We start from the raw sequence: 13,314 nt of genomic DNA, 5'->3' as shown, positions 1-13,314 counted from the left end.
ATTTTCAAGAGTTTTTGAGCATGTTAAGGCCCCCAAAAAGCCCCGGAAGACGGAAAAAAAAAAAAAAAAAAAAAAAATAATAATCCTTAGAAGAACAAGAGGGCCCTGCGCGCTTAATTCGCTTGGGCCCTAAATAGGCCTAATAGATATGCTGTGACTGTAAAATACACAAATATATATAAAACAATAAAACAATACATTTTAAAAATCTTTTTTTTTAAAATCATAAATAAAGCTTTCATAGGTTATATACAAATAATAAACAAAATATTCTAAAATAGTAACACATTTTTTAAACTTAAACTCTGAATTAATTTGAATGCTGTCACAGGCACGAGGGGCTACAAGTGAAAACAGACGCTCATTTACAGAAATAGGCTACAGAAATAAATTCATAAAGTAAAGAATATTAATCAGATAAAGAAATATGGGAAATGAAATGGAAAATAAAGCAAATAAATATACAGATGTAACTAATAATATAAAAATATTAAATACAAATATTTTATTTAGTCCGGTTTTAAAGTCCGGTTTTAAAGCCCACCACAGTACAGAGTCTGCATTGCTAAAAGTGCTTAATGATATTTTATTGTTAAGTGATTCTGGTCATTCTGTGGTTCTTTTGCTTTTAGATCTTACTGCAGCTTTCGATACGATAGATCATGGGATCTTCGTTTCACGCCTTGAGCAAGTGGTGGTTTTCAGGGTACTGCTCTCAAGTGGTTTAGGTCTTTTTTATCGAATAGAAGTTTCTCTGTTAATATAGGCCAGGCGTATTCATCTTCTGCCCCGTTGACTTGCGGTGTCCCCCAAGGATCCATTCTTGCCCCTATTTTATTTTCTCTATATATTTTACCTCTAGGGACAATTTTTCGCAAGTATGGAATTTCCTTTCATTTTATGCGGATGACACGCAAATTTACTTGCCCTTGAGGAAAATGCTCTGGATTCCCTAGTGAACTATTTAAAGGAGGTTAAAGCCTGGAGTAGGCACATTTCTTAAACTTCAATGAGAGAAAAACGGAGCTTGTTTGGTTCGGTGGTCCTGCTCTTTCTGAACTGTCAAATTTAGGTAAGCTGACCCCTTTTTGTAAACCTGTGGTTAAAAATTAGGGGTACTGTTTGACAGTGCCCTAAAATTCGATAAACAGATAAAGTTTTTTTTAATTTACGTCTTTTGGCGATGGTTAAACCTTTTCTTTCTTTTAATGACTGTGAGAAGGTGATCCATGCTTTTGTGTTTACACGGCTTTACTGCAACTCTCTGTATATAGGTGTTTGTCAAAAGGCATTAAACCGGTTGCAATTAGTCCAAAATGCTGCTGCTATGCTCTTGACGAGGACACGCAAATGGAACCATATTTCTACTATTTTATCTTTGGGCTGGTTGCCTGTCCAGTACTGGATTGATTTTAAAATCCTGTTTTTTGTATATAAGTGCCTGAATGGATTAGCTCCCTCGTACTTGTCAGAGACTTTACAGGTGCATAAGCCTTCCAGGACTTTAAGATCTTCTGATCAGTCTGTTTTGATTATTCAGAGGGCAAGATACAAGCGGAGGGGTGATCGGGCCTTCGCAGTGGCAGAACCAAAGAGATGGAATAGTTTACCATCTCATATTAGAGTATCTTCCACTCTAAACATTTTTAAAAGACGTCTGAAGGCTCATCTTTTTAGTTTAGCTTTCGAGTCTGCAGTGTGTTGAGGCATCGGCTTTTGTGTGTACTGTTTTAGAGGTTTGTTTGGTGCTATGTCTTATTTTATGTATAATTTCTTCATTGTACAGCACTTTGGTCAACGCTCTGTTGTTTTAGTAGTGCTTTATAAATCAATAAACTGAAACTGAAACTAAAAAATAAACGAAAAGTGAATGGATTTAAAAGACTGTTCGGTGGGATTAAAATGTACAACATTTAAACATTTATTTATAAACTTCATTCGAATGCTGTCTGCAACATCGCGCGCAATACAATATAATATGCACTGTCAATGTAATGATTTCTTAATTCTGTTCTTTTTCTTAATTAAAAATATTATGGTATTGTCCATTTGTGATAATTCCAGGTTGCTATGGTAGCGCAGGTTGTTTACACATTTAACTCGTGGCCACGAGAAAAATATATCGTTCCCTCACCATATGATCTCGTGGCCATGACATAAGGATCTTGTTACCTCGACAAAACGATCTCGTGGCTGTTTCCACGAATTAATATCTTGTGGCCACAAGATTTTATCACGTTCCCACGAGTTTATATGTTGTGGCCACGACAAAACTAAATGAACCGAACATGTCCCCTCTGGGTCACCGTACTAACTGTCCAATGACATCGATTGACAAATGGATAAAGAAAAGCATTTGGCAAACCGACAAAGAAAAGCAATTGGTAAATAGAGAAAGAAAAGCATTTGCCAAATTATTTTTTAAAAAGCGATTTTAATGCGCATTTTAAATGATTTACTAATGTACTTTTTATTATTTTATTGATCTACTTTTAAAAAAAATGAAATAAATATCCCATTTCAAATGTGTCAATTTATTTATACATTCAAAAAAGATTTTTTAAAATGTATTGTTTTATTGTTTTATTAAACTACATTTAAAAACAGGAATTAGATAAACAACTTTAAATATGTCTATTAATTTGCCCATATAAAAAGTGATTCATTTATATACATTTTTATGTTTGAATTATTAAATTATTTAATTGATTCTTCGTTCTATTTAAGTGGCACTCCTGGTCCTCCTTAGTCAGTAGACAATTCTAATTGTTTACTGCTGCTCATCACACTGCCTGCTGGTGCCTGGTGGGCGGTTTCTTCGCCCTTCACGGAACTTTCTCATGCTGCAACCCCCCACATGATACCTCATAACAAATACAGCATCACAACTTCGTTTCACTTTACTCTCATTGCGGAACTTATTCACAGTGAACGGATTTGCTTTCACTCAAAACGTTTCTCTCTATCTTCAACAATCTCTGACAAATATGAATATGTATCAGTTCAAACCACCCTTGCAGCCTAAACTGACCCTGGACTGGATCTTTCACTTACGTCAAGTGATTTTTATTTATTTATTTTTCGGACTTCTCCCGCGTAAGTAACCTATTTTGTCTATTATCTGTTTAAATACAGTGGCCCCACTGTATTTGCACACTTAACCCACACTTGAAAATGTATGTCATATAAAATGTATGAATCCACCCGCTAACATGACCTTAAAAAGTATGTTGGTTTTCAAAGATTTCTTTTGTTAAAAGTAACATTTGTTTGCAATTAATTTGATATTTAATTTCTAACGAAATGACATTTATATACTGTACAATTCAGTGACTTAAATGTCCAAAAGTGTTTTTAGGGCCACGGGATGCATATGGCCTTATCTGGACACTTTACAAAACTTTTAGCGATTTAAATGTTTTTTATTGTAGTGATCTTAAGCTCTTCAGACCTGATTTTTTTCTACTGAGCAAAAAACAAACAAACAAAAACAAAAAACAACAACTTGATATTACTAGCATTGAAGATTTTGAAAAGAACACATACTGTAACAATGAGCAATGCAACAAGACTGTAGAAAAAATGGTAAGATGACAGGACTAAGTCTCAAAAATTTGTTTGATTCTTTTTGTTAGTTGCAGTGGGTAAACCAGAGTATGTGTGTATGTGAGTGTTTGTTGGTGTGTTTTTGTGTACTTGCTGGTTTTGATAAATATATGATTGTGTGCACTTATCAACAAAGCATCAGTGTGTGTGAGTGTGTGTGTGTTACTGTAATCACTCATTTCACATTTGCGGTTGCTGTTTATTCTCTACTACTAAAATAAAACTAATGAAAAACTTAATTATAGTTTATGATCACAACATGAAGACATGAGGTCATATTAATGATTAATTTGATTAAAACCTAATGTCTATTGCAATGGACATTAAACTCTAAATTCTGTGTTCTACAGCTCAGAAATACCTTCAAATTAACTTTTAATATTATCACTTGATTCTATTAAAGGGTTAGTTCACCCCAAAATAAAAATTCTGTCAGCATTTACCCACCCTCATTTCGTTCCAAACCAGTAAAACTTTCAAAATAAAACTTTACTGTATTATAGTAAACAATAATGTGTATACACCATATTATTTTATGATTGTATTATTTGAAGAACCAAACTCTATTTTTTTTTTTTTTTTTTTCTTTATCAGAAAATACTATTACTCTTTTTACCACATATCATATTCAATCGGGCATGTTGTAACACTACTGTATATGCAATAAGCTGTCATAATGGAACTTGCCATCAAACAAGCTCTTATAGGCTTTTCTGCACCAGTGACAAATGTGTGACAACTCTTCAGTCACAGACTATGTAAAAGTACCATGATATTACTATCCGATACCATCAATATACCGCCACAGTTTTCTGAAATTTGTGGCAATCTATCAGTGATTTTTAATCTGTTCAATTGGTTTTATTTTGGGTTAAGACTTTTTTATTATTTTCTGTATCCCTCAGTGGCACATCATTCGTTGGGGTTCAGTTTAGAGGCACTGCATGCCAGAGTTTTCACTGAGCCCGAGGGTGGCTCTCATTTCGGTCATAAGGTTTGCCATTTTGGACCAACGCAAGGAGACAGGTGAGAAAGCTTGTTTTTTTATGAATTTCTGCAAAAGGTAAAATAAACTACTGATGGCTCCATTGATTCCAAAGATAAAAAGTCTGTTGACTGGAAATTGATGAGGTTGTGCTTAAGTAATCCTCTGTGAGAAAATTTACTGAAAAGTTTTGCAACCTTCTCCCCCAGACAGTACATCTCGGAACATTCCAGTGAGAATCATCATGTACAAAAAGTTAACACCACTATGCAATATATAAACAGCTGTCTCAGAGGTTGCATTTGTAGGCCATACGTCATTGAAGCTGCCTCATTTTGGAAAAGTAACCATTACATTCCACAGCGAGAAAGATATTACCATAATTTATGTGCCATGAGGTATAACAGTCAATTTTTTAATGGTTACTTTTCTGAAATGAGATATCCTGACATATGTGACCCTCCAAGGGTACAGCTTTCGAAATGAAACACAGCTAATGTTGCATGAAGATCCTGTTTCACCACTGCACATCCTCCCTTTGCATAACTCTCTTGTTCTCTTTTAGTGTGTTGGTGACAGCCCCTCACCTTCATAATGGAACTGGTGGTCTTTACAGGTGTTCTTACAGTGGTAATAAATGCATGCTGCTCCCAGTGACAGGTGAGACTACACAACATTATAACAGCACATAAAAACACTAACAAAAAATAGTTCCATGTTTTTTTTTGGACACATATCATGATAGTACTTTAGTGTGCTTTGAAGCAGAGGCACATCAACAGTAGGGTAGACCGTGTACGGTTGTAACACTTTTTGCATTACCATACAAAAACTAGAAATTACAAAATGTAATTTTTTTCATGTGATATTTCTTTTATTTGTCTACTAACAACATTATTACCAATAACCCCAATAAATAGTTCATATTTTTCACAGTTCTCCACAGAAGTATTTTGAAGTGTTTTAATTGTACCCGTCAGGTACAGTTACAGCACCCTAGTACAGTTGAAACATTCATTTTTATATTTTTACTGACCTAACCAACTAATTCAAACATTAAAATATCTTGAAAGCTATAATTCTACAAAAATATTTTTTATTTCAGCTATTCATTTTATTTGTTGTGTATTATATGCAACTAATAATTTATAATTCAATAGCAGAACATCTAAGAGTTAAACAGTTCATTCTAACCCTAACCCTAAATCATTGAACACTTAAGATATAGGGCCCTATTTTAACGATCTAAACACAAAGTGTAAAGCGCACGGCGCAGGTGCACTCAGGGCATGTCCAAATCCACTTTTGCTATTTTAATGACGGAAAAAACGGTCCGTGCGCCGGGGCGCATTTTTTGAAATGGGTTGTCCCTATTCTCTTAATGAGTAATGGGCGTAACGTTCAATAAACCAATCAGAGCGTCATCTCCCATTCCCTTTAAGAGCGAGATGCGTTCGCGCCATGGCGGATTGCTATTTACATGGCGGAATTTGTTGGCGGAAAAGCTGAACGCTTTTCAAGCGAAGAAACCGATCTGCTCATGTGCAAAGTTAAAGCAGGCTTGCAAATGCAGGCTTTCAAATAGCTCCGCGCGATGAGTCAGTTAATATATATATATATATGTGTGTATTGGCACGATTGTTCAATTAATTCATCATTATAAGTAGTAATAGGCTGAATTGAAAATGACTATTCATCATTACATTTTTATATTTATGTAGCCTACACAATAATATTCTTTTACACTGTAATCCTTTTGTTTTTAATATTTGGCATGTTTGTGTGATGCGCATCCCTGTGTCTAATAAGCAAAGTTAACACGCACTGTGGATGCGCCCAGAGGCGCAGTTTCTACCAACACGCTCTAACAAAAAATATTGCGCCATTGACTTTAGACTTTAGACCAGGTTTGAGTTGTTCTATGGCGCAGTCTATTTTCAGCTCTTTAAAATAGCAATGCGCCGGCAATGCGCCTGAAAACACCTCTTTTTTAGACCATGGGCGCACTAACTGGCGCAAATGCATTTACTTATTTAAGGACGTGGCGCTGAACGGGAAAACACGAACGGCGCTGGACGCAAACTAGCAAACACACTTGCGCTGCGCCTTGCGTCGCATTGCGCCGGGTGTATTATAGGGCCCTAAGAGTTAAAATTAGGAATAGTTAATCTCTAAAACACTGAACGTCACCTTTAATAGCATCAAAACGCCATTTTTGGTTTGAATATTATGATAAAATACACTGGGTAAACTCAGCATGATCTGCCGGCGATTTGATTTCGCCCGGCAACTCAGTCTGGAAACCCATACATTCATTTCTACTGCTTCTGTTACACTTTTATGGGAACCAATCACAGACTGGCTTATCCACCTTGCTCGCTATTGGCAGGTATAACACAATGACGATAGAGAAGCGAAGGCAAGCATGACCGTCAATACAATTCCTTTTAACCTCTCGACGATGCTGAATGACTTCTTTAGTTTAGCAAACAAATCGCTCGAGTGGGTGTAAATACCACTCACTTTCATGTTTTTTTTTTTTTGCACAACCTGCAAAAATCGCTCAATGCCATTGCTGCTTCTGCAAACCTCTGATCAATGCTACAAACCAATACAAACTAATCCTGTCTGGAGTTTTCATGTAGCTCTGCAAAGTACGTCACCCGGATCGTTGATCTGATTGGTTGAAGGACTATCCAATTGCGTGAATAAAGCTCGTTGATCATGCCTCTTGTGCAGTAGAAATAACATACAGACTCCTCATACCAATGTTCAATTTTAAATTGAGCTTGGTCTGGTGATAGCCAGACAAATGATAAAATGGACAGAATTTGAAAACTGAAACTTTATTCTTATCAGAAGTAACAAAGCACAACGCTTTTTGCAATTATTGGATAGGAGGCAGTACCAATAACACAGACCTGGCAACCCTGGCTTTAACATCATAATCATAGGGTCAAAAAGAGTCTGCTTTAATGTCACTATTTTAAACTGTTAATGCGTTAAAATTCAACACAAGAGTGATTTTCTTCACAAACAGTATGTATGAGTTACAGTCTGAACATGTTTTTCCGCATCCTTTTGATTGACTGGATATAACTGGCCCTGATCATTGGCAGTTTTTAAACCGCCGATATTGATAATGATAGCTTTATAGGCCAATACATCTGTGCATATTAGAAACTCATCCATTACATAGGCCCAGCAGATGAAGTCAAATCCTTTTTAGACAGTTAGACATTAGGTTACCATCAGGTTAAATACATTTACCAACACCATCCGATGAACGTATTACTGCTCTGCTGGGTTTTGGTTTGCCCTCAGCTTAGTTCTTTCACATCCACTTATGTGAGATGGAAAATATAATTTATTTTATTTATTTTAATGGGTTTTGCATTTGGTAATAAAGCCACAGTAATCACATAATGAAAGTGTTAAACTGATACTTTCGAGTATGTATGGATTTTTCCCTACACGTATTTTGCTATTAATAACTTTGACATTCAGAACTATGACAAATGGATTGTTTCCTCACTCAAAAAAGGAAGTGAATTGCCAACTTTTGTGTGAATGTTTCAACACTGCAGAAGAAAGTGTAAAAACAGTCCTAACATATGCCACTTAAAGGATTAGTTCACTTTCAAATGAAAATTACCCAAAACCTTTACTCACCCTAAAGCCATCCTAGGCTAGGTGTATATAACTTTCTTCTTTTTGATGAACACAATCGTTGATATTTTAATAAATATCCTGATGCATTATGGCAGTATGCGTTCACACCATCCACATCCAACCATCATAAACATATTCCACATGGCTCCAGAGGTTTAATAAAGGCCTTCTGAAGCGAAGCGATGCATTTGTGTAAAATAAAATATCCATTTTTAACTAGTTATGAAGTAAAATATCTAGCTTCCACCAGACCGCCTTCTGTATTCAAATTATGGAAAAACCTGAACTGTGTTACGTCAGTTCCGTAAGTTGAATAGGGAAGGTGCAGGACGTACAGTGTAAGCTTTTTGAAGAATATGGAAGGCATTATGGTGAAAGCTAGATAGTTTACTTCATAACTTATTAAATATGGATATATATATTTTTTTTACGCAAATGCATCGCTTCGCTTCAGAAGGCCTTTATTAAACCTCTGGAGCCACGTGGAATATGTTTATGATGGTTGGATGTGGATGGTGTGAACGCATACTGCCATAATAATTATGTCATAGTATATGTCATAGTATATTATTATCTATAATAACATAGAATTATTAATATTTCTACGATAGTGTTCATCAGAAAGAAGAAATTCATATACACCTAGGATGGCTTGAGTGTCCAGTTTTTTACTAAGCTACCTGCTATAGCTCAAACTCCCACTGGAAGGGTTTCAGAACAAGCACGGCAGATACAACTGGAGCCACTTTTTGAGCTTTAATTGTGTACAAATCATCCACAAGCTAGTTATATGTGACATTTTAGCTCGTCAGTTAACTAATAATAATACAAAAAAATTAGATTGCTAGGTTGTAAACCTGCAATGAAAACACAAAACAAACATCAGAATTAACTAATGAAATTACACAATCATGAGATATTAATTCTTAATCTGAATTACTAGCAATGCCAGTTTACACTCACCAGCAAGCGTACCACTCGTGATCAACAACAGAATGAAAAATGAACCTAGGCGGCGCTTGCGCACTGACTAACGTCTAGGTTACTATTGTAATGTTACGTCGATACTGACGTAATGGGGTCTCGCTTGGGAGCCCAATCACCTCCAAAGGATACAAAACAAGCCAATGGGAATTGGCCAGTGAGATTTACCTGCCGGACCACACCCCCGGCATCCGGGTATAAATAGGGCCGGCATACTCACCTTCATTCATATTTTTGCTGAGGAGCCGAGATTGGTATCTGGCCACTCACACTAGCAGTCTGAGACAGGGCGGAGCGAAGCCGCCCAGGGAAAGACACGAGTTTACTATCAGGGAAACCGTACCATGGACAAACACATATGGGATTACCCGCAGGGAATCACAGCATATGGGCATCTAGCCCAGTACAAGGGTAGACCAATCGGGCATACACACGAGTACTGGACCTAGCGCCGGACGCCTCCACCGCATCTGGCTGCCGCAGGATGCAGGAGGAACTCCACAGGGTTCATCGTTATGGGGAACTGAACTGAGGAGCGGCAAAAGTGCTCACATTCCCTCTCCCGAGGGAAATGGCACAGCAAGCGAACACCCGTGGCTATCTACGAGTAGACAGCTCACGGGTGGAAACCAGTGCCACCCGGAGATTGAAAAACCTTGGGAGAAATCCGGCTTAGTCGGGGGGCCAGTTCTCCTCCGTCGAACAGTGCTTTGTTACGACTCAGGATGCTATCATAATGATGATTCACGCCTCCACGCATACTGTGTTTCTTGACAAAAAGTGTCTTACAAAACTAAATCAATATATTGTTATAAATGAACGAGTAGGCAGCATAATTTTTACATTATTTTAAAGCAAAAACTCTAGTCTACAACCTCCAATACCCAGAAGTCTTGTGAACACAGATTTATTATATTTTTTTGGCCTTATTTCAGTGACTTCAGTGAAAGTTTTTTGTTTTTTCAATAACCACGCATAAACGTTATTCCTTCAAAAACACAAACATGTACATACATGTTCCTCACATATTATGGTAGCCTAGTTTGTGCTGAATACAGTGTAATGACACTTTTTCTATTAATATGTTTATGAACAACTGAAAAAAGCACAAATGTCAGGGCATGTCAAAACTTCTCCAGGGCCCAAATCAGCCTCAGACTCCATGTGAAGAAGTTTTTGGTCCAAAAATTAGAATCTCTGTTTTTTCTGAATTTAGTAGTAGGAAATTACTGGTCATCCAATATTTTATATCAGTTATGCATTCTGTTAATTTTGTGAATTGGTAAGTTTCGTCAGGGTGCGAAGAAATATAGAGCTGAGTATCATCAGCGTAACAGTGAAAACTAATGCCATGATTCCTAATGATATCTCCTAAGGGTAGCATGTACAGAGTGAAAAGCAATGGTCCTAGTACTGAGCCTTGCAGTACTCCATATTGAACTTGTGATCGATATAACATTTCTTTGTTTACTACTACAAACTGATAACGGTCATATAAGTATGATTTGAACCACGACAATGCAATTCCACTAATGCCAACATAATTTCCGAGTCTATTTAAAAGAATATTGTGATCAATAGTGTCAAATGCAGCACTAAGATCCAGTAACACTAATAGAGAGATACAACCACAATCTCATGATAAGAGCAAATCATTAGTAATCAGTATCAGGAACCCTGTCTTCAGAGACCGATGTTTCAGCTCGGCTGACTCAAGGGGCTCGAAGGGAGCTCTCCGCAGGCCCGTGAGGGCGACAGAGAGGTCCCAAGAGGGAATGAGGCAAGGCCTAGGGGGATTTAACCTCCTGGGTCCTCTGAGGAACCTGATGATCAGGTCGTGCTTTCCTAGTGACTTGCCATCGACCACATTGTGACAGCCTCCACTTCAAACCCTCTTGAAGGAAGGAAAGCATGGCATTGATCGGGCATTTTCGGGGGTCTTCCCGGTGGAAAGAACACCACTCAGCGAACAGACTCCACTTCCTGGCGTAAGTGCGCCTCGTATAGGGAGCTCTAGGCGAAGTGATGGTGTCAACTACCGCGGACGGTAGGCCACTTAAGTCTGCCACATCCCGTCCAGGAACCACACGTGGAGGTTCCACGGGTAGGGACGCGGGTGCCATATGGGGCCCTGCCCCTGAGAAAGGAGGTCCTTCCTCAGGGGGATGCGCCAGGGATGGGCTGTTGCGAGGAGCATGAGTTCTGGTAACCAGGTCCGGTTGGGCCAGTACTGTGCAACTAGCAAGACCTGCTCCTCGTCCTCCCTGACCTTGCACAGTGTCATGCACATGTTTGCACTGCAGTAGAAGTCAAAACCGGCGCAGAGCAAGGAGTCCTGCTAGCAACTCGAGGCGGTTGATGTGCCAGTGGCGTTGGGGTCCTGTCCTCAGCCGGTGGTGGAGGCATCTGTTGTAACAACAACATGCCTGGACACTTGTACTAGGGGCACTCCGGCCCGTAGAGAAGCAAGGTCTGACCACCAAGGTCCGATCGGCGACAACTCGGTGTGATGACCACACGGAGTGAGCCACGGTGCCATGCCCACCTCAGGACTTGGTCGTGAAGCCAGTGCTGAAGCGGTCTCATATGAAGCAATCTGACCGGCGTGACTGCGGCTGTGGATGCCATATGCCCCAGGAGCACTGTTTTCCGTGAGAACGAATTCAGGCAGTTCAGCACCGGCTGTGCACGCTCGTTGGTGAGACGTGCTGTCATGTTGACCGAGTCCAGCACCACACAGAGAAAAGAGATGCTCTGCACGGGGCAAAGCTCACTCTTTCCCCAGTTGACCCGAAGCCCCAACTGGCTGAGGTGACTGAGCACCAGGTCCCTGTGTTCACACAACTGCTCTCGCGAGTGGGCCAGAATGAGGCAGTTGTCGAGGTAGTTGGGCAAGGGCCCCCTCTGCGACTTTGGTAAAGACGAGAGAGGACAGGGACAGCCCGAAGGGTAGGACCTTGTACTGATATGCCCGCCCCTCGAACGCAAACCGCAGGAGAACGGTCTGTGTCGAGGAAGGATCGAGACATGAGTATGCATCCTTCAGGTCGATCGCTGCAAACCAATCCTGGACGCGGATGCACGTGAGGATGCGTTTCAGCATGAGCATCTTGAACAGGAGCTTGTGAAGGGCCCGATTCAAGACACGCAGATCCAAGTTGGCCGTAAACCCCGCCTTTCTTGGGTACTAGTCAAGTCAAGTCAAATCACCTTTATTTATATAGCGCTTTTTACAATGCAGATTGTGTCAAAGCAGCTTTACATTGATAACTGGTACATAATTTGGCTGCACAGCAGCTCTTAAATAAGTGTCAATGCAGGCAGATCAGAAGCACTGTTGAATAAATGTCAAGAATACTATTGAATATCAAATGTCAAGTGTCCCCAACTAAGCAAGCCAAAGGCGACAGCGGCAAGGAACCCAAACTCCATCAGGTGACATCAGGTGGCAAACAAGTGGCAAATAGGTGTTAAAATGGAGAAAAAAGAACCTTGGGAGAAACCAGGCTTAGTCGGGGGGCCAGTTCTCCTCTGGCGAACAGTGCTTTGTTACAATCAGGTTGCTATCATAAGTCTGATTACATCGCAGTTCAGGATGAAGTACTATGAAGTACGGGCTGTAAAACCCAGACTTCATCTCGGCTGGAGGGACAGGCTCTATTGCGTCCTTCGCCAAAAGAACCGCAATCTCCGCCCGCATGACAGGGGCATTTGGATCCGTCACCCAAGTGAACAGAATGCCGCTGAACCTGGGGGGACCCCTGGCGAACTGAATCGCGTAGCTGAGTCTGACTGTCCGAAGGAGCCAACGGGACAGGTTGGGAAGGCGTAGCCATGCCCCCAAACACTGTACGAGTAGAACCATCTGGACAGCAGGGTGGCATGGGGAGGCTGTGCGTACCGGGGGTGCCAAGACCCTGCCCGTGGTGAAGGAAGGAGTGGCTGAGAGTGAGGGAGCGGAGCTTCGCTCACCCTCAGCACAGACCTTCTTATATGACCCAGAGGATTTGGAAATTGCTCTTTAATTGAAAATGTGGGTACAGAAAGAAAACAGAACACAGGATTCT

General features: G+C 39.8%; 1 protein-coding gene across 9 annotated transcripts in view; it reads left to right on the top strand.

Annotated features, from left to right (window-relative positions):
• The first annotated feature begins 2,853 nt into the window (after nt 1–2,853).
• LOC137033848 (integrin alpha-M-like) overlaps nt 2,854–13,314 on the top strand; it is a 311,934-nt gene continuing 301,473 nt past the window's right edge. For 3 of the 9 annotated variants that reach the window (XM_067406240.1, XM_067406239.1, XM_067406243.1), the window contains exons 1-3: nt 2,854–3,096; nt 4,512–4,632; nt 5,157–5,251. In XM_067406240.1, coding sequence (XP_067262341.1) covers nt 2,988–3,096; nt 4,512–4,632; nt 5,157–5,251 — 325 coding nt within the window. In that variant the 5' untranslated portion in view covers nt 2,854–2,987. Of the gene's footprint in view, nt 3,097–4,511; nt 4,633–5,156; nt 5,252–13,314 lie in introns of those variants that run through there. The other 6 variants (XM_067406242.1, XM_067406241.1, XM_067406248.1 and 3 more) reach the window with 3 other exon arrangements.

Source organism: Chanodichthys erythropterus, chromosome 13 (genome assembly GCF_024489055.1).
Source record: "Chanodichthys erythropterus isolate Z2021 chromosome 13, ASM2448905v1, whole genome shotgun sequence".
Classification (NCBI taxonomy): Eukaryota; Metazoa; Chordata; class Actinopteri; order Cypriniformes; family Xenocyprididae; genus Chanodichthys; species Chanodichthys erythropterus.
The sequence above is the reverse complement of the archived record's forward strand: the minus strand, read 5'-3'. Positions and strand labels throughout refer to the sequence as shown.